Genomic DNA, 23611 nt, shown 5'->3' with positions numbered 1-23611 from the left:
AATGCTTATTACAAAGGAAATACACATAATCTACAATATTTTTCTGCAAAAAAAAAAACAAAAAGAGCAAATCATATAAAAAAAAATTCCATCCTCCCTTAAATTTAATTCAAATACAAAACAAAAAAAAAAGAGCACTGAATTAAAGTTTATTTTTGTAATGACTATAAAATTCGACTTATTAAATTAAAAAAGAAAAAAGTAAAAAATATAAATTTGAAATTTTAAGTAATATGTTGCATTTTATGAGGCCAGCAATATCAAAAACGTTTATAACACAAACTGTAAATAAAATTTGATATATTTTTCATAGAATAATAACAAATTTAATACAAATAATATTGAGCTACATGGAAGGTTACAATAGATCTGCTCTATACAGGGTAAATAATATAAATCACTGACATGTCGTTAACCATCATTTAGGGCCGCAAAAATGAATAAAATTTTTGTTTACAGCTGTAGGTGTCAAATCTCAATGGTTTCTGAGGTACAAGGATTTTCTAGAATTTTCACGAAATTTCTACTTGCCAAATTTTTTTTTGCTTATAACTTCGCTTCCGTAAAGATAGAAGCTTCAAATAAACTTTTTTTGAGCTAGTACAGGGTTTGCAAACTGCATAATACTTGATTTTGTATTTTATATGCTTTCGAACTTTGAAAAAAATCTAATTTTTTCCTTCATTCATTTTTATATTTTTTTTCAACTGGATAATTTCGTACTAATTTTTTAAAAATTTGAACTTTTTTTTTTGCAGAATTTTATGTAGCTGTTTAGGCTTTAATTTAACTTATTAAACATTGAAAAGTTCGTTGTATTACACGAGAGATTTTAGCTCAGATTTCGGAAATTTATTGGGATTTGACATTTACTTCTAAAAAAAAATTGTACTCATTTTAAATGTCCTAAATTATGGTATATGTTACGTTACTAATTACTGAATTACCCTGTACAATGTTGAATACCTTAAATAGAAATATAATAAAAAATTAAGTGAAATAATTAGACTGACAGCTGATTCAAAAATTCTGCACAGTTGCAATGTAAATTGTACGCAATTAATGAATCATAGTATTTGAGAATCATTGCTTTTCACAATGAGTTCTTGCATAACGTATACAACCAGGCCTCGCTCTAACATGTGCGTATTACGCGTATTCCAAAGTACTCCATCCTTACCGACCCCTTTCAAACAGTAACCAATGTATAATAAACCTGTGTCGTTAATAGAAGAAATAGTTAATATTTTAAATCGTATTTTAATTTCACTTTTTCCATTATTCTTATAATTTCCATATTTCCTATATAAGTTCCCAATTGTATGGATTTTCGTAATACTATCACAAAATATTTGACATAATTTTATATTCATGTTTTCATTTTGTTTAACTTCATTTTTAATTTTTGTAAAACACAGCATTTTCTTCTTAGTTAATGGTACTGCATTGCAATAACTACAAAATTTCCATTTTTTTCATAATATAAAATAACGCTTTCGCATATATAGAATATTTTGTGTGTCATACCAATAAAATTTGAAATTAAAAATGAAAAGAAAGTGAACAAAGTTGACGTTAAACATTTCCCTTGAAATTTATACCATTGAAAAATATTTTACAACATTCCATTGAATGACTATGGTTAATTTAATTTCATGATTTCGGTTTATTACAATGTTTAGAGGTCAAAGCGTGACTTTAAAAGGAACAAATGTATATGTAAAATCCTTTTCAAATAAAAACGACATTTTCCTTCATGTACTTTTAAATTAAACCCTTTTTTATTTTACTTATGGTTTTTTTTTTGGAACAAATATTTTTTATAATCCTCAAAAGCCAGCTCACATACACATAGCGGATATATATTAGTAGTACGACAACGTCAAAATCAATGATATAAAAAAATCAAAAATAAATCAATTCCTTTCTGTACATTCAAATTTCCTTAAATCCCCAAAGGAGGGAACTTTATTCAATGCAGTAACAACAAAAAACAAACAACTATAGCCAACCTGAATTTTTTATAAATATTTATTTATTTTCCATTTTCTGATTTATGTTAAATCATTTTTTCGAAAAAAAAAAAACTTTAAAATACCTGTACCAACTGTACAAACATTAAAAAATAATAAAAACAAAAATAAATAAATTTTAATGCAAAAATTTGAGATTTTATGGTAAACAGCAACTAAGGTTACGATATAAAAATGTGTCGCATGATATTGCATATAATTTTTATTAAGTAATACAAAAGATAATCATAAACTCCTGACTAATGTTCAAGAAAGGCCCTGATTTTACATTTTGTTTTCAAAATTTACAATAAATTTACATAAAGGTTTTCTTATTCTAAAATTTCAAATTAATGAACGGAGTTTAAGAAATTTTTTGGAATTAATTTAAATGTCGTCCTTTTTATACATTTTCATATTTAGAAATTCTAGTTGAATGAAATGCAATGGCATATGAGAATTTCAATTAAGTTGAGATCCTCGAAAAATTTGTTGAATTTAACCAAATTAATCTCAACAAATTTTAAGTTGATCATTTGTTGGGGATTCTAAATGTATATGCGAAATTTATTTATACTAATAAATATTTAATAAATTACTTTTAATCAAAAAATATAAAAAAACCATGTCTTTTCTTACTGTATTTTTAATTCTTTCTATTACCGTACATAATACAACATCGACAACAAATCTACACAATTTCAACAAATCTCCAATTAAATACAGAGTGATTCAAGTTAGGAGTCATATTCCATCATCTAGATTCTCAAAAATAAGTAGAACTTTTGTTCGAAACCTAGTGTCAAATCGGAGTTGTTTCAGAGCTAAGGAATTGACATCAGTACACAAATTTTATTAAAATACTTGAAAAAATTATTAGAAAAAAAAATTAAAGCTCTTATATTGGTCTTCCGAGTGACCAAAATGTAGAAGCGACCAAATTTTTGCAACAATTTATTAGAATATTAATCATGTCTATAGATGGCAATGTCCTTGACAGAAAAACTTTATGTATTTGAACAATAATATGAACTGCCAATACAAAATGTCAAATTGAATTTAATATTTTTAATTGTTCTTAAGCTTTTAAAGTAAACACAGGATATTGATGACAAATGCTCTTGACTGTCTTTATTAACATTTTTCAATCAGGCTAATGAAATGCAGATCGGCAATTATAATTTAACGCTCTCAAATCTCAATTCTAAAACTATTCTCAATTATTTTAAAAGTTAAACTGAATTTTATCCCAAAAATGCTTACGTGTTTGCATAAGTTCTAAAATTAAAAATACCTTAAAATACGTGAAAAAGGAACTTGACTAAATAGTCAAAAGAAAATTCAATTTTCATGTAAAATAATTTCAATTACATAACCATTTAAGGGATTGATTGATCTACAACAATCATTTAATTTTTCTAAATATTTTTAAAATAATTCCGAATAAAAAAAAATTCCAAACAAAATTTATTGCCATTTGGGAGAAAAGAGAATTACTTCATTTTTAATATTTTTTTTTAATATTCGCTTTCAAATATCGAATTATAATAAAATTTACTCAATTTCCCACAAATTCATTTCTTCAGTTCAATTTAATATACTTAAGATATCGATTAAGTACCTGCCATCAATAATTTTACTCTATAGGTTCGAAATTTCATATATATTAAATTTTTTTTTTTTGACTTCAATTTCTAATTTTCAATAAAACAAAATATTTCGGGGGAAAAAAGTTCAACATTTCCTTTACAACACTGTGTTTAATTTTTCTTATCAGAATTTTATTATATTCTCTTGGAAATAATTTATTACCTTTTCATTTTTACCCTACACTTTTATGCTTATGAGTTCGTTTTAAAATTAACTTTTTATTTCTAACAATATATTATTATTATGTTTAATATGAAAAAACCATATTTAATAAAAATTCAAAATTTTCAATGATATTTCGATTATGAATTGAATTTCAAGTCCATTATTAATTTATGATTTCGTTCATGATGTTTTGTAGAACTATACGAATATGAATAAAGCCCTAGAAACAAAGAGGTGAAATATAACACGCAACCAAGCTCAAACTTTCTTCTTCTATATCTATAGCAGTACTTTCCATTGTTTGCGATACATTTTTGCTTTCATTAATCGAAATGGATTTTTTTGGGAGAAGCTTCATTTACAGCTTTTTGTTTGCTTATATGAATGAGCAAATAATGTTATTTTTGCATTTATTTTTTATTTTATTAAGTAGACCGCTATTACGGTAATGGGTACAATCCAATAGCTACTTATTAAGATACAAATTTTTTTTTAATCAAGAATCAACAAGTTTCCTTCAGTTAATATCTCCGCCTGTAAAAAAAAAATAAAACATGCTTCGTCGCGAAATTTGCGATATTAAAGGCACATTTAGAACAACAACCAAATTGTTAAAAATTTTTATCAACGAATCAAAAAATAGAAATGAAAAATTCTAAATATATAGTTTCTGTACTTCTTCAAATCTCCAATTATTTCAAAAGTCCCAAAGTTTTTAAATTTTAATTGCAGAATTTCTAAAGCTGCACGAAATTTACTCAAAATAATAATAAGGTTTCTCAAAAATTTTATCAATCTACAAAATTGTATACACGGAAAACTTTCTAGTTTCATGATGAAAAAAATATATTACCTCCATTTAATTATATTCAATTTGTTGAAATCTTCTGTAACCCGAAAATTGTTTTCAAAATCAAATAAATCAGTTTCTACTACGAGTAAAACAAAATTCACTGTTCCACATTGCAATTCTCTCTTTTCATATTCTAAGAATGCTTTAATTCTAAGGAACAACCATTTGACAGATAACGCTATTTTCATATTGTTTTTCAACAGGTTGACACCGCAGAACTAATAACGCTTAAGCCCCGCTTCATTTTCATATTTCTTGGCCGCACATCCCGACTTTTAAATTTATAATGTTCATAAAGATATCCCAGAATTAACAAAAGTAACCATAATATTTTATTTATTTCATCTCGTATTTTTAGAGTAATTTATTTATTTTTATTATAAAAATATTAAATTTTGTTTTGTTTTTTTTATTTTAACTCATTCAATTCGTAAAATATAAAAAATTATATTATTCCACCAAAAGTCATATATTACAAAAATATAGAGAAGCTACACAAAATATTCGTTCTGGAATAAATTAGAGAAGTCAACCGCTATAAAAATTCTTTCAAATAAATCGATTTTTTTTTTCTTATTGTTTTTTTTATTTTCTTCTTTTGGCTCTCGATCTGCAGAAATAAACCTACTTAGTACATAAGGGCGAAAACATAAAGAGCTGATTTTTATTTTTATTTTTTTTTTGTTTTTTTTTTAGAAGATTTATTTAAAATTTAAAATGTTGTATCCTTTTTTTTAAACAGTTTTTATTACTGCTGCAAATAAAAATTTATAAACATAAGCTTCCTAAAAAGTTGAAATTCATAATTTAAAATCCACTGGAAAGAAAGAAAAAATAAATTTGTTTTTTTTTCTGTTTTGTTTTTCTTTAAATTGAATTTTCGTCCAATCAAAGAAAATTTTTTTTTCTCGTACATTAATGTGGAAAATCATTCAGTTGAACTTTTTTTCCATAAAATCTTAAAAATTTTTGTTTTAAAAAGAAATTTTTGACAATTCTACCTTAATCATGACATTGATGATAAGAGATGAGGATTATTGCAGACAAATTCTATCGTCAAAACTAGCTCGATTAGGAGCTAACATACTCTTATATTAGCTAGATAAAAGGCAAACGAAATTAGTCCTTTAATTAGAAAGAACATTGTAAACCATCGTTAGCCTTAAGCCATCGTTAAGTTTAAGTTAATCGTAGCGAATCTATTTGAAACTATTCTAAATTTTTTTACACAATATATTCTAAATTTTAATTCTAAATGTTCTAAATTAATCAACTTACTGAAATCTACCATTCAGCAAACACTATCGTTATTTTTTTGAAAATTTTTGTAAACCTTTCAAATTACCGGCAGAACATTTAATTTTTAACAAAAAAAAATTGAATTTAAGTTTTTTTTCTTGAAAAAAAAAACAACAATATTCTACAATGTTAACCGTCAATAAAATTTAAACAATCGACTAAAACCAATAATTCCCTTGCTCTCACAACATTTTGTGCAAATTTTCAAATATATTGGATTGCTCATCTCCCTTTAAATACGTCATTCATGCATCACCTTTTTCAAAATACAAAAAAAGAGGTTAGGAAAACAACAAAACATGTTTTCTTAATTTCTCAACAAATATTCCATAACTGCTTTCTTTTTCCTTCATTTCTCTTTCTTAAATTTTTTCCATTTATAAAAATTTATATTGCTTTTATAATGGTTTTTTGCTTTGTTTTTTACTCTATGGACTATGTGTGTCTGTCGTTCACTTTCTATCCCTCTCCCTCTCTCCCTCTCTGTCTCTGCCTCACTCAAATATTCGATTTTCCATTATTATTGTATACAATTCACAAAAGCTTGCATATCAATATATTGGTAAGAAAAATACAAAAACAAAAAATGAAAAACCCCATAAAATATGCAACAATATATTAAACTAAAAAAAAAGAAGAAAATAATGAAAATTTTTTAACTGAATACTTTAAAAATATGAAAACATAAAAATTTATGATAAATGTCCTTTTAAGGAGAACATATCGTAACAAGCAAACCAACAAATATGATATATGTGCCGTTATATTAATGACAATAACAACTTTAACAAGGGAAAAACCAAAGTAAAAAATAACAAAAAAGAAGAGAAAAGAATATTGACAATCTTTGTAACAATAAAAATGACTGATTCGAAGGACGTTTTTCATATATTCATGTTTTGGAATAAACACTAACATATATGGAAAGTATGTACATACACATGTACATGTTATGCGGCCCTAAAGAAGGTATAGATTCCAATATTTATGTATTTAATTTTAGCATATGCCAATTTGAGCTTACGATATTCTACATGAATATTCATATATCTGAATTTAATATCTGAAAAGGGAACAAGCAAATAAAGTCAAAAAAATAGGTGAAGCAAGAAAAGCATCCTTTTTCAATAATTGGTTTGTTTTCAGAAAGCATATTGAAAAAACAAACGAAAAATTCCTTCGACTTTTCTATTAAGTTTCCAAATTAATTAAAAAGGTAAAAGACACATATGTAAAGTACCCTCTTTGATAACGTATTTATGAAAAATCATTTACAATGTATGTATAATAGATTTTGTATGTTAAACAGAAATATAACAGTCATTTCTAAATTCTCATTTTGGTTCGGTCGAAGGCAAGCCATAATATATCTATAATATATTAGAATTTGTAGATCTAAACGTTAAGAATATTTTATAGAAATAAATTTTCATCCGAAATGAAACAAAATGCTTAAAATTAAAAATTATATATATACGAAATTTGAACTAACCTGATGGAAAACGTGTTGGCCCATTTGTATCCTCACCGATTCCACTAACAAATAATTGATTATCGTGTCCACTAATCGATACAGATGATTGCCTTCCATATGGTGATAATAATTCAGTACCAACACCTGTTATACCAGCTACACCTGTAGCAGTTGTTGTTGATGTTGTTTGTGTTGAACCATATAATAATAATTGTTGATTACTTGATGATGATGGCCCAGATACAATAGCTATTTCATCTAATTCATGATTATCACTAACCGGTGATGAATAACTATTTGCTGAATTTATTGATGATGATATTAATAGATGTTGTGATGAAGTCGCTCCACTATAACTAATATTATTTTCTTGTATTATTGATTCTTGTTGTTGATTTGATTTGCGACCTCTTAAAGATAAAACCAGCCGTTTGGCTGTTGACATTCCACTAACGTTAACTAAAATGAGAGAAAAATAAGAAAAAAAAAATTAAAAAAAAAACATTTTTTTTTTCTAATTTCAAAAGGATCAAATTAAAAATTTTATATTGTTATTTTCTCTTTTTATTTTTTTTTTATATTTCTCCTTTCTTTATGTTTGTGTTATTTAAGGATTAAAAAATGATTTAGAAAGTTAAAATTTTGTCTTTCTTTGAATGAATTCGCTTTTCTTTCTCTTTTTAATTTTTTTTTTGTTTTCTTACTTCTGCCGACACATTCTGATTTATTAAAGTTACTTTTTAGCTCTCGACTTAACTTATTAAGTCAGTTAATAAAACTCTTTGAAATATATGTACATTCATATCCTTAACATAATTTTTTCGTTCTTCTTTAAAAATTTTTCCATGAAAACAGTAAATCAATTAAGTTCAAAGAAATCAAAATCTAAAAATAATCTCAAAAAAATGTACCTACTCACTACTGAGTAAACATTTTTCACTCTAAATGGAAAAGGATTGAATGTTATGTTTCTTATATGTATATATTTTATAGATTAATATACGGAGAGTATAACTATGGAAAATTTATTCAGTACATAAAAGGAAGAACTAAGTATGTATATAAATTAAGATGTTAAGGGATTTTTTGAAAGGATTATCATAAAACTGGTACAGATTTTTTAGCCTAATTAGTTTTGATGGAAAATTTTTTGCCAATATAATAAATACTTCTAAAAATTTGAAGATATCAGATTAATTTCTTGCATTTGAGAACTTAAGATTTTATAAATAATAATTTCGAATATCAATAATTGCAGTTATTTAAAAATATTAATAGAACTCCAACTAGAATTTAAGTGAAGTGATAATTCTAATTTAAGTCTAATTCTAATAAAGTGATTTTTATAACTTATTTTCAACAATGAAAATGTAAAATTTTATTTATTTATGAAATTAATTTCCATAATTTAACAATTTTCAATATTCAACAGCACAAATGCAAAACCATTATTATAGCCAAAAGTATCCAATGGAATTTAAAAATTGAATTTCATTTGACATACAAGAATTAACAAATTCTTCGAAAAAATATTCTATTCCAGGGTGTCTAATAAACTTCTATTAAAAATTAAATTTAATTTTTTGAAGAATTATTAATTAAAATGTTGCTGGATTTCTTAAAGTTTGATAGAAGCGGTTAAGAAATATTTTTACAATCAGTTGCACTCCATGCGTCAAAATTAGAAGAGAAAATTAAATGCAATTTCAAAATATTAATCAGAAAGTACATTTTGCCGTCGGCTATGTGAAACTCATTGATGTAATTTATAACAAGACTGAGTCATAATTTATAAAACTAACTATAACGGCCTAAAATATGATTTCTAGTTCTTAGAAAGAATAACTAATACACAACTGCAGAACAGATGGGTGGCACAACCAAAGAAACGAGTCAACAAAATTTGAAAATTCATCTCCTAAAATTGGACTCGTACCAGTAAATGAGTAATATCATTAGTGTATAATAGGCATAATACCTATTTATTTGTTCTTGTGATAGTGTAGCACAAAATTTGTATCTCATGTGAACAAATACTTGGTAATCATAAGGATTACCGTAAAGCAACGTGAAGAATAATTTGCTAATAGCTCATTGTCCTTTATAAGAAGTTTGCCGACAGCTCGTTGTTCTTTATGACTCTATAGCTCAATTTGAAAGTGTCCGCCTTGAAAGCGGTAGATCACTGTTACGAGTCAAGCTTAAGGATTTCAATTTTAAAATTAACTTAACTAAGCATAGAAGTAATAAAATCGACAAATATCCAATGAAAATTACCATTACTACAAAGCGCAGACAATATAAAAAATTTCCAATTAATTACATTTAATTAAAGGAATCTAAGAAGGATATTTGTTAAGTTTTAGAAAAAGAAAAATTTTTTTTTGTGTACTTGTGTTCTTGAATGTCCTTTAGAAAAATTCAGGAATATATTATGTTTATTTTTGTCATTATCATTAGCATTATACAATCAAAATCATTTGAAATGTAGAATTTAAAGAAAAAAACGAAAGCAAAAAAAACAAAAAAAAAACGAAAAAAGGGAAAGCTCTTCATTATCGCAAATATGATTTTTCTTTGCGAATATAAAACAAAAACCAAAACTTAACATAAACTAAAAAACAAAAAAGAAAATATGCGTCCAATATAAAACCATCAAAGGAAATTTCGTTAAACATTAAAATGAATTATATAAAAACCAGCTGTTTAATGTCCTTGTACATGCCAGAATATATTATATAGAAAAAATCAAAAAGAAAAAAGAAAAAAAAGCCGAAAAAAAAATATGATTTTAATAGAAGAAAACTAAGAAGCAAAGCACAAAATTGCCACATAAAATATAGCTGTGTTTCGCTAACGGCAACGTTAATAGCTAGTCTTTTCACTGCTCATCTTAATTTTATGTTAATGTCATTCAGAGGTTTTCCTTTCCCTTAAAATGTTATTCTTTTCCTTTATTTTCTTATTATTATTTTTGTTCTTCCTATTATTTTAGGCAAAAAAAAAATAAATATAACATAATGACAGGAATAAGGAATATAAAAAAAAAATTATAAAAAAAAAAAAAACAAAAACCATAAGGATATAAAATTTTTTTTTCTTTTTTTTTTGTTTATTTTTTTTTTATGGAAATTTATCAGAATTTTTCTTATTTTTCTTAGTATATTTTATTTATTTTCGTTTTAAGTTACTACAAATTGTATGTATATATTATATTCGAATTATAAGTATGTATGTGTAGGCTTGTTTAATAGAATAACAGCCTTAGAAAATTATATTACAAATTATGACGTGCGATAAGTCAAACAAAAAAAAAGCAAAGCAAAAAAAATTTATTTTATTTTTCTTTTCTTTTTTTTTTTTTGATAGATTTTAATGGAACAAAAACCCATGGTTCAAACATAAATTAGATTAACAATTTAGTACGAGATTCTAAATCGCTTCCATCTATATAGAATAAATTTCTTATTTCACATTGGATTCATTGCCAATACGTTTAATCGTATATATTGCACGTTTGTCCGAAAAGGTTTTCTTTAGTGTTGTTTAACAATGGTATTTCATTTTACAGAATTTTAATATATTTATTCTCTCAGTAAAAGATCGAACAAAGTTAATGGTTCGACAGCCAAAATATTTTCAAAATATTAAATAAAAACTGGATAATTCCTACAAAACTATTAGAACTAATTTACTCACTAAGAAAATCAAATAATAAATTGATAATCTTCTAATATTTAAAGTACGATCGATAACTTATTAGACACGTAAAGTATCTTGTTCGGACTCTTCTTTTGTTGGATTCTGATATTTTAAAATCGTTTTTATCATTATCATAGATACTTAAACACAATTTATCAAATACAAGCAATATTATAAAACCTTCGTAAGAACTTCAAATCATAAGAATAGAAAACTTACAGTAGTCTTAATGCCTTTGTCATTCATATTTTATTAATTCATTCATTCAAACAATAATATTTTAATAATTTGTAGTAATGATTTTATTGCGGTCCATATTAAAAATACCAATACTCGTATAAAGGGAACAGAAGGGAATTATTCCTTATTTTTATGCAAAAAGAAAAATTTTAATAACAACCAATACTTTCCTTCTCAAAAACGTCAAATTTAAAAATTGAGTTTTCTTTTGATCTTATACAACACAAAATAGAATTTTCATTTAATTTTTCTCTTTCTTATTTCATGTTTCCTGTTTTTTCTTTTTTTGTTTTTAGGTAATTTTCAATGAAAATATAATTTTTTCTCAAAAGCTAACTATTTTCAATATTCTATTCAGGCAATTAGTAAATTAAATTCTAATACTAATTTATAATTTTTGTACAAACCTGAAATTAAGGTGGCAATAACCGGAATTGGAGAAATATAATCAGGCCCAAAATATTTAACAATTTAGTAAAAGATTTTAAAAATTAACTTGTACATTACACTAACTCTACCACATTGACCCTTATATTTAAAATCTAACAGTTAAAATGAAAAATTTCTAGACAAATCGCATTTTCCGTGATAAATATAATATTCCAGTAAATTTTCCGAAATTTCCTTATTTATATAATTTGAAGTTATTTAATTCATTAAATGTGTTTTCGCTCTATTTCTTGAATTCAATTACTTTATAGCTAACAATTTTCCAAATATTTCAAAGAAATAAAATTTCAATGCGACAATTTAATAATGGTCCTTGCAAAGTGTACAGAGCAGACATCTCATATTAATTTTTTTTTTACTTAGAAAACATAGTAGCCACTTATGGTTAATGAAAATTGTTTTAATTTCCTTTATCAAAAAAAAAAATTAATTCTAAACTTTTAAGGACGATGTTAAAATAAAATCATACTACATTTGGGAAGAGAAAAAAAAAACCAAAATTTCGTTAATTACCAAAATGACCTATGTATACAAAAATGTGTAAATGTGATTAAGAGAAATTTATAATTTTTCTAATTTTAAAGAAAAACGAAAATAATAAAAAAAAGAAAAATAAAATGAATTTTTTTTATTAATTTTCCATTTGCGCGTAGGATGCTTTTAATGTTTTAAAACACTTAATGACTCTCAATTAAAAATATTCTTTTTTTTCAATTATAGCGAACAAAAGGAAACAATCATTTTAATTTTAAAATATAAAACAATAAATTTTTAATGAAGAAAATATAAATTCCTTTTTTTTTACCATATACAGAACTTTTGTTAAAAAGAAGTAATTGTCCTTTTTATAACAGTACATACATGCATATGGTCCTATAGACAATTACTTTAATTTTAGTTGAATTGTATTCTGCAAAAAGTAATTTTCTTCTTTAATTTAAAATGGGAAATTTGGAAGAAAAATTAGTCTTACATAGCACAATTCGCCATTTCGTAGAAAATGAAGTTTTATTTTTGGCAGAAAATTGCCCACTAAGCTTTTTAACTTTTATTTTCAAAATTCCATATGCATACTATAAAAACACCATAATTTTGCAATTCGCAATTCATTTGAAGAAAAAGGCTGCCTTTCAGAAAATAGGACATTAAATATACACATGCAAGCATACCAATAAAGCATTCATTATTAAATAAAATACTCGGAAAAACTTCCAAATATTCTAAATAATTAAATTTATAATTAAAAATAATCTGCAGCCAATGTTTAAAAAAAAATTGAAGTTTAATTAAATTTTAACACTGTTCTGCTCTTGATAATAAATAATTGATAATAAAAAATCATCATCAACCTAACAAATCTTAACAAGAGATGCAAGTGTTTTAATTAAGTTTCCATGCTTATCCAATTTTTATTATCGAGATATAATAAGCTATAATTAGATAATTATATAACTATAATATTACAAGATAAATTAAATAAAGTTAGATCAAGCCAATGATTTGTAAACGAAAACTTTTCCCTTCAAAAAATTTAACTACCGTTATTTAACACATTGTTGTTAATCTATAGATTATATTAATTTTATTCATATACGAAACTATTTAAAAAATTGCATGCATTTAGGATGACGCATGAAAAATAGATGTTAATAATATAATGCTCAAATTCAAGGATTAATTGCGTAAATTAAAAAATTTCTATTTTTCGATAGCACGGCATTTACAATTAGTTTTGTGTATTTATAAAAATTTGGAAAAACTTGCATTTTCGGAAATATAATGTGTCAAAAATTCAAATATTATAAATTTTAAAAGGCGATAATTTGGGAGAGGGTGGAAGTGGAAGAAAAATTTTTCCCTAGGGAAAAGAACTATTCACTAATGTTTAAACCTGCTAAAATTTCAGACTTCTACAACCTATAGTCTAAAAGAAAAACGATATCGAAAATTTGAACGAATAGCTTTTAAATAACGGTAAATTTCAGTGACCATTTTGTTTCTTGTGCCTCTGTAGAAAAACCAGCCACTACTTTTCTGTGTTTGGAAAATTTGAAAAATGCTTATGGTTTCGCTGTAATAAATAGTTTAAAAATTGCATTTTTGGGCTTGAGGGAGCTATAACTTTTAGAGAGGTGAGAACATATTAAATATCAGCTTCATTTATTCTCAAACATGTCCACGGACAAACGGATGGACGGACGAACGGCGGTAGTCAAACTAAGCATTTTTTTCAAAAACTTTTTGGAAAAGTTCAACTTTTTGGAAAAAATGATTGATAAAAATCTCGAAAAATATAATATCAATAAAATTTCATACTCAGAAGATGTATGAAAACAAAAAATAAATAAACAACAGCCACAATTTTTAATTAACAATTATACTACAAAAATTACAGAAACTGCACAGCATTAGAGAAAAAATATTAAAATATAAGGTCGTTATTCTTAAATTCTAATATATAAAACTTGAAAATTCGATATGAAACGTAAACCATTCCCATAATGTAGCATAGTCCAATATCTATATAAATAGTAAATTCAAAACTTGTATACTCCACAATCTTTTATTTTAAATTTCTTTTTTAAACTTATCACAAATTTAATTTGCAAAGTTCACTTACCTTTTCATTTAAAAAAAAAACAGAAAGAAAAACTACTCATTCCTACAATTCAATTATATTATTTTAAAAATAAAACAGATATTCTGTTACAATTTATATGTACTCTATATTATTATACACATATTTTGTTCAAGGATAGAAGACATGACACTTTTTGAAGAATAAAATGAACAAAAAAAATTAAATTTAAACAAACTTTTAATTAGATTAAATAACAGTATTCTTAAATAACAACATAAAACTTTATACGCACACATATATATCCGATATGATTTACTCAAGATGCTAATATACACTAGTATATTATTATAGCAACAATAATATTTTGTATATTTTATTTTCATGTCAGATTCAAGGCTCCTGCATTCTATAAATTTGATTATTTTATCCCTTATGCATGAAATATATCATTAAAATGTTTTCTGTCTCATACCCCCACATTCTTTTAACTTTTTGTTTGCTACTTCAAATGCACTCTCACTCTAGTTGACTTATAAAATATTATTTTTGGTTTTTTCTGTTTCATAGCAAAATTTAATTTTAATATGATTAAGGGAAATTTAAAAAAAAAAAACACAAAATGAAGAAAAAGTGATAATCAATTTTGAAGAAAAATTTTTCGAAAACCGTTTTTAGAACAAAACGGAATATGAATTGAAAATGGATAAAGAAAATTATGAAAAACTTCTTATTCGGTACATTTTCCTGATTAAGAATAAATAAAAATTCTGAAAAAAAAAGAAAATTGAATTAATTTTTAATTTAATTTTTATCTTGAATATTTTTCAAAATAAAATTCACCTTTTGCATTTTAGCATTTCAAAATGAATAAAAACAGTTTTGGTATATAAGAGAAAAATAATCCGTGGACTTAAGGTATAATCGAAAATTTAAATAAAAATTTTTCTTTAACTTTTATTTTCTGGTGATTCAATGAAGGCAAAATTAAATAAATATTAAATATTTAATTTTTAAAAATTTTTCGCTTAATATTGTTGGCAGACCTTTAAAAAAAACTTATTTAATATAAATTAACTAGGGGCCCCTGTGGTTTGCTTATAAGCAGTATTATCTGTTGTAAAAACAGGATTGTGGCAATCAATTTTAAAATAAGTTTAGAAAAATTTGTACATATTATGGCATACATATGCAGGTATATACTTGTATATGCATAAATACATATTGGTTTGAATACTAATGATAAATAAAAGTAATGGAAATATTTTTAATTTAATAAATTTTAAGATGTAATATGTGTCACTGTTAATTACATAGATATGATTAAAATTCAAATTAAGAATTAGTTAACAATTAAGAACGAAAAATTTCCTTCTAAACAACGTTATCTAGATAAGTACGTAACGTAACGTTATTCGTGTTCTTATATCTCTCACAATTTTTAGTTTTATTTTTTTTAATTCCATTCCATGTTAAATACAACAACAAAAAATTATTTTACTCTTACTTAACTCATTTAAAATATTTCGCTTCCTTTTGCTTTTTATTTTTGTTTATGGTAGTAAAGCAAAAAAACAAAAAAAATATTACTACTCTTTTTTTACTCTCTTTCGCTTTTCGCTTTTCATTTTTTGTTTTTGTTTTACAGTATGTATAATCAATTGAGTAATGTATGTACCCAGTATTCTCTTTTGCTATTTTCATTTCTTTGTTTTTGTTATTTATTAGATTATATGTATACCTGTTCATGAACTGGAAAAATCTTGTAAAATATAATATAGATTTTTTCTGAATTATTGCCATCTGAAGTTACTATACTTCATAATAAAATTTAAATGTTCGGGAACTTATTTCTTAAAAACTTTTCTAAACACAAACGTTTTTAAATTAATATCCCCTAACGGTATGCAATCAAAGGACATAATTCTACGGCTCCAGGGGAAAAGTACTTAAGACATTTTTAGTAGGTTTTCAGAGAACAGTTTTTTCTTTATAGTTTTTATATTATTGGTTTTACAGGGATAGTTTCTTTTAGGATGCTTCATTAAACGAAGCGATAATATAAATCGATAGACAATTAAAAATCAATGACATTGCTGTAAAAAATAATTTCTTCAGATTTCTGAGTTAAGTACATTTTCCCAGGAGCCATAGAATTAATAAAAACAATGTAAATAAAATTATTCTTTACCACACAAACAATTGATTTGATCAGAATTTTGTATTTTCATAGCTTACGTTTAAATAGTTTCAATCAACTTTATTATGCCCGTACGAACGTTTGTTCAAGGTTTCGCTTTTTACCTTAAATTGCTTTATCGTTTATAACACTAAGAAATAATGATCTGAGATAAAATTATATTGTGAGTAACTCGCAAAGGTCACCAAATTTTCTCACCAAATGATTTATTATACTAAATTAAAGTATCATATTTAAATTGGATATGATCGAGGTACTAGTTCGGGTACCTGCCATACAACTCATAAAATAATTTAGCCATATCTCCGAAATTATTCAGGCTATCGTTTTGAAAATTTGAAAAATATGGTAAGGGAGTTATGTTTCATAAAGGCCGTTGAAAATTCTCAACTACTTATGGCAGCGGCCATACAACGTCATAGCTCAGAAACTATTAAAGCTATAAAGCTTAAATTTTGAACAAACGACGTGTAGAAAGCAAGAGTTTGTACGGAACTGTTAGTGAATAATCTCCGACATTTAAAATCATTTATTCGTACGGGTATCAAATAGTTGACACGGTCAACTATATCTATTCTCATTTTATTTTATATTTGAAAAGTTGAAGAAAAGAAGGTGAAATTATAAAGCAGAAAAAAACAAAAATTTAAATTTTTTTCATTAAATTACAAGCGCTGCAAAATATTTAAATTTTATTATTAAAAAAATTTTTCAACCTTAACCATATGATAATATTGATGATAAAAATCATGATGATATTGATGTTGACTATTTATTAATATTATGTATTATGTCTGTATATTTAAATATAATCATATATAATAGGTAGGTGATGATGATGTCAGAAGAATGCTATTTTCAGATAATATCAAAATTCAAGAAAAAGAGCAGCAGGAATTGTACGCATACCACAGTAAACATTTACACTTGCTTGTATAGGAATGAGAACCGAAAATTTCTAAGAAACACGAAAAAGAAAACTACTCATAAAATAGAAAAGGAAAATTATTTTGATGAAAATAATTTCCAAGATGCTGTAAAATAAGAACAGAAAACAACTATAGAAGAAAAGCAGCATTACTACAAACAAAAAAAAAGCAAAAAGAAAAAAGCAATCGTTTAACTTTAAATTCCTTCATTCTTTTTTTCTAACAACGTTCATTATTCCTTTTCTTATGATTTTTTGTTTTTTTTTCTTCGCTGTGCTTCTTGTTTAGTTGTTTTTTTTTTTACTAGTTTTTCATTTTTTTTTTCACTGATTCTCTCTCTTTTTTTTAAATAATTTATAAATTTTACGCCCATTACGTCTTTTACACTCCATAAGAGCAATTTTCTTATTAAGTTATTTTTATATATACATACAAAATTTGTATATCAATATACATATACAAATGTACTTATTCAATATAATATACAGAAATATGAATAGGTGAAGAGATAAAAACAAAAACAAGAGTATAATAAAGCTTATATATGGAAATGCTGCGTTGTTTGTAATACGCCACAATGTAAACGCTTTATTATTATACTTTTAGTATATCATTCATACTTAACATTTACATGTACACATACAATATATCAGTAACACACATCCATGTTTTATATTATTTTGTATAAACTTACAAACATTTCACTGAATGCACATATCATACGGGTAAAATGTCAAATTTATAAGGACACACAAACACGAATACAGAAATTCATACATGTATATATGTATATATATATATATTATATATATATATATATAAATTGTATATTTATCAATTTGCATGAACCATACTACATACATATATACATATAGATATTTCATGTAAATATGTAGTTTCTAAAATCACCAGATCCTTTGCTAATTTTTGACTTTTATTCACATATGCGTTTTATTTATTTTACAGTGTGTTTCTGAATATTCCTCTCTAGAATCAAGCAAAATAAACAAAAATGCATTTTCTTTTAGCAGATTAGATTTAATCACTAATTACAAGATTTTGGGTACGAAGACGATTGATTATTGCAACATGCTTGTTTTTATAAAAATCGAAGGAGTTCATGTTACAATGTCGGAACAATACAAAACTACTTTTATAAATTAAACGAAAAACCAATTCTGAATTCCATATGAAAAATGGAATAAATTTTGATAATTTTGTATTGCAGAATTCAAATATTGCCTTTTATTTGCTCTTGTCAAAATCTTTCATTTTCAAGATGTTAAAAAACTATTAATTGAAGAAAAAATTCCGTATTATATTAAAGAATAAAATCACCATCCAGTCTGATAAATATTACACAATATATTAAAAGTTTTCAATAAAAAAAGGGAGAGCTACCCTGTATACTACTTTTTAATTTTTCCCGATATTGTATTACATTTTAGCTAATAAAATATAAAAGTATACTACTCGTTTGTATACCTCATAGGGATAAAATCTTAATTTAATTTATATTTCCCTACATACATAGATACATACATGAATATGGACAATCCATTTATATACTTTAACTTTATATAGTGCACATATAATTACATTTTATAATGCAACAACCACTTACCACAGATTTTCTTTACATACACTAACACATACAATTTATTTAATGTTTACATTGTATTCTACATTCATGTGTAAATTGATCTCTATATATATTATATAAACCTATACACATATTGTAATACACAAGTTTTTAATTTGTTGAAATTGAAAATCTACAGACAAAGTATTTATTCACTTATATTTTTCTGTTTAATACTTACGTTTAGTCTACTTTTGGATTTTATTTCTAGAAATCACATATACCCTTTTTACACATTGTTATTATTCTTCATCACTTATCTAAATATAGTATGTGTAAAATGTATAGTTCCATGTAGCCATGTAGTCGTTGATATTGCATATACAAAGTTAAATAGAATTACATTTTTGTTGTATATTTTAAACATATACAAACCTTGTACATTTGGTTGACTTTATTTCTACCCAATGCCACATATATACGATTTCACTCATGAAATTTTTATTTTATAAGAATAGAAAAATTTGTAGATTGCAGGAGATCTAAATAGTTCAGAGTAAGTACATATTTACATAGTATGTACATGTTATATACAAACAAGAGTACCATACATTGCATGTAATTTTCATAATTGAATTTCTTGGAAAAATTTAAGCTTAATCTAATTCAATATGATTCAATGATCAAAGCTTTAAATAATATTTATTTAATTTTCATTTTACCAGAAAAATCAAGTACAGTGACTTTTAAATTTTTACTTTTTCATATATTGAATATTTTAGACATTTACTAAGAGGTTTTCCAACGTTGTTTAAAAGCGAATATTTATTTGACATTACTGAAAATTCACCCTGCCCATTTTTCCATGCATGCATTTACAAAATTTTTAAACCCTTTGAAATAGAAAACTGGAAATCTCTAAAAGAAAATTTTTATGTACCTCGTTCCTTCTACAATGTACGACCCCTCAAAACCCTAAAAAACGAATATTTTTTGACAATTTATTATGTTAAAAGCAAATTTTACAATTTTATAACCAATTAACCGTTATCTGCTAAATTAATCGTTTTCTTAAAACAGCTTGTTTTTAATTTTAAACAATATATTTTTATTAAATGGTAAGTTGTAAAGTCTTAAAATTTCAACAGCTTCTAAAAATTGATAAATAATTTATTTTACTCTAAGAATAATATTTTTCATCTCTCACCCCCTTCAAGTTATCGTCTCTAAAAATTAATAGAATTTCAATTTGCGATTACTTTTATTTACACTAGAACTGCAAGCTTTTCCAAATTTCTATAAAAGCAAAAAACTAACGGGAAGTATCTTGCCATCAACAAATATAATTATTACTAACCCTTGAATTGAACTATTTTGTTAAGATTTTTCGGCCATAATGTTGAAGACAATTTTTATTTTGTTTTCTTCCCCGTAAAGTATGCAATATTTTGATTTTTTACTAATAGCAATATAATAATATTATTTTGGTACACTAATGAACTAGCTAAATCAAGTGAACGATTATTGTTCAAAAATGGAGTATATACTCGTATATGTATACCATTGGTTTGATTCATCTTTATTTATAACATAATTTAATTCAGTTATTAAAATTTATACGATTAATTTGAGTTTTGCATATATTAAAATTGGAATTACGCATAGCTATAGCCAAATAATGAAATATTTTAAAAATATTAAAATTAAATGAAAAATGATTTTTGATAGCTGATCCTTTTTCTTGTACACTAACTACCGAACAGGTAGATCTTAGTTATATGCTAAATTATCAGGAAAGAAAATATGTAAGATATAAACTTATTTAATTAAGAACTAAAATTTAATATTTTAAATTAATTAAAAAAAATATTTTAAAATATCTAGTTTTTAAGAATATCAAGGGATCTTTACAATAATTTTTCCATACAAAATAACTTTAAAAAGTTCTTTATAGTTATATTACTTGTAAGACTCCCGTCAGTTCTCCTCAATTCCACTGAACCAGACTGAATTATAATACATTTTTGCTACATAAGATACATGCACATGTAGTAATTACACAAGATTTATATTTAATATGCATAAATATAAAATATTCTTTATTATAAATACATATAATCCTTAAAAATTATTTACATTATAAAAACACAATATACATAAATATTCACACACAATAATGTATATCTATAGGTATTCGTTTATAACCACTATCAAAAATGATTGTATTCATTTCGTACAAAATATCTGAGAAGTTGTAAGTTCTCCTTATATTTTATATAATATGGTACACATTATATTCAGTTTTATGAATTATGCCAAGTGTATAAAAAAAAATTTAACAAAATCCTTTAAGAATAGCATAAAATAACAAAAGGAAAGAAGAAGAATAAAGAGACTAAAATATTTAAAATTTGGATATAACGAAATTTTAATAAACAACAAAAAAAAAAAAGAGAAATATTAAAAAAAAATCTATTGTCCGGATTTACAAAGATTTTAAGAAAATCATTTTTTATGCTTTGATAGTTAAAAATAGCAAAAAAAATGTTGCTTCTGCTTATTCCAAATGAAAAAACTATCTCCATTTTGTTTTCTGTTTTTTATATAAAAAATATATAATGTTGCATTTTCTTGTATTTTAAATATGAAATATAAAGACAGTATAGTTGATTACGATATTATATGAGTGCATAGCCGCATAATATTGAATATAAAATGAAAATATTATGCTTTTTAAATTTTTCGTACAAATTAAATTTTCCGATGCAATGAAAATGGAAATGATTTATTTCGGAAAATTTCGAAAAATTTATGTAATTATCAAATTTATTTAAATGAACAGCAGGTGGAGAATTATTTAATCTGCATATAAAGATTAAAAAAAATTTTCGTATGCAATTTTAACCCTCCATTTGCGCATTAATTAAATAAGTATAATTACCTAAACGAACCCAGTTTTCTCACAATTTAAGAAGATAAATTTTAGATCTGATATCCTTATATAAGTTAACACATTCACCTATAGTATTCAATAATATTTTATTTTCCAAATTTGATTAGGTTGCAATATTTTTGTTATTCAATTTAGCATACGATAAATTTGTTATTAAAATTGATTTTTTATGTTAAACGCACACGACATTTGAAATTGCTTAATATGCAATATTTTTATTATAAAAAGCTTGTAATTATTAAACAAAAGGCAGAATAAAGATAAAATTAAACCTTAAACGTTCCTTTTTATTCAAATACTGTGAACCAAGCCATTATTATTTCTAAAGTGAGGCTGCCTTAGACACAGTGAAATTTTGAATAAGAACCCACAGGAACTAATAACTATATAGTATTTAAAGGTCTAATGAAGAATATCTCAAATATCTTAATTCATTCTATATGATCCCAGTTTCGAATTTATTTTCTTATGTCTTTCACTCCTAGAAGGAGCAATGGGCTAATGCATGATATCATAGATAGTCATATCCCAGTTTCACTGCGTCTTCAACTTAGTAAGTGACTAGCCTGCTGTATTATTTTCTTTATATTATATATTATATATTTCTTTATATTTTATATTATATTATTTTCTTTATATCATTATTAATATTTATTGTTTGTTTTAATTACCCTCGTCGACCAATGAGAATGACAACTGTAATCAGCTGATGTTTGTGAAACAACGCTCAATGGGAACGACAAAATTCAACAACCTTTTTAAAATAAGCAAAAAATGTATTGGTGAACAGTGAATTTTTAAAAACTCATTTATTTAATTTGAACACGTTCATTTGATACATTTGTTTATAAAAAAGGTCATCTCTGTTTTTGATTATTTTTAAATTGAAAAACAGCTTGGCAACCAAATGTATTCCAATTCTACCATGTTCCGCTTGCCAAATTTCCAACTACAACTATTTATTTTTGTAACATTTAGTCGTTGTCGGTAAAGTTCTAGGGTTAGTTTTTAATATGGAATATTAAGATATATGAAAATCACTTGTTTACTAATTTTTTATTTTTGCATATATTGAATAAAAATTTTTACAATGACTTGACCGGGGTTTGAACCCGAGACCCTTCGGGTAAAGGACCAGTGCTATAACCACTGCACTGCAAACTAATAGCTCGTTTCGAATATAAAAAAGACAAAAAATTAAAAGAAAATTTTCATTACAATTAAACAAATTTAAAATTTTCATACAATTAAATTGCGCTTCAATTTGTTTTAGTACGATAATAATTGTTTTAACTACACTTTAACTCACATTTAATGAAAATTTATTCAAAAAAGTTATTAAACTAATTTTATATTTTTTTACAATCCAACAGGTTCAATTCTTTCTTATACAGAAACATAAAAATTAACCACTTAATATTTTGACCTTTAGTCCTTGTATTTTTGCTTCTCTTTTTTTGCCTTCGTTTTTGAAAATCCATTAAAAAAGCTGAGTTCCAAATATAAAATAAAAATTAGTTATCA

General features: G+C 24.6%; 1 protein-coding gene across 2 annotated transcripts in view; it reads right to left on the bottom strand.

Annotated features, from left to right (window-relative positions):
- LOC129610852 (uncharacterized) overlaps nucleotides 1-7908 on the bottom strand; it is a 58090-nt gene extending 50182 nt beyond the window's left edge. For both annotated transcript variants that reach the window (XM_055523615.1, XM_055523614.1), the window contains exon 1: nucleotides 7472-7908. In XM_055523615.1, coding sequence (XP_055379590.1) covers nucleotides 7472-7898 — 427 coding nt within the window. In that variant the 5' untranslated portion in view covers nucleotides 7899-7908. The remainder of the gene's footprint in view (nucleotides 1-7471) is intronic.
- Nucleotides 7909-23611: the final 15703 nt, after the last annotated feature.

This window comes from Condylostylus longicornis, unplaced genomic scaffold (assembly GCF_029603195.1).
Source record: "Condylostylus longicornis isolate FDR11 unplaced genomic scaffold, ASM2960319v2 ptg000048l, whole genome shotgun sequence".
In the NCBI taxonomy this organism is placed as follows: Eukaryota; Metazoa; Arthropoda; class Insecta; order Diptera; family Dolichopodidae; genus Condylostylus; species Condylostylus longicornis.
The sequence above is the reverse complement of the archived record's forward strand: the minus strand, read 5'-3'. Positions and strand labels throughout refer to the sequence as shown.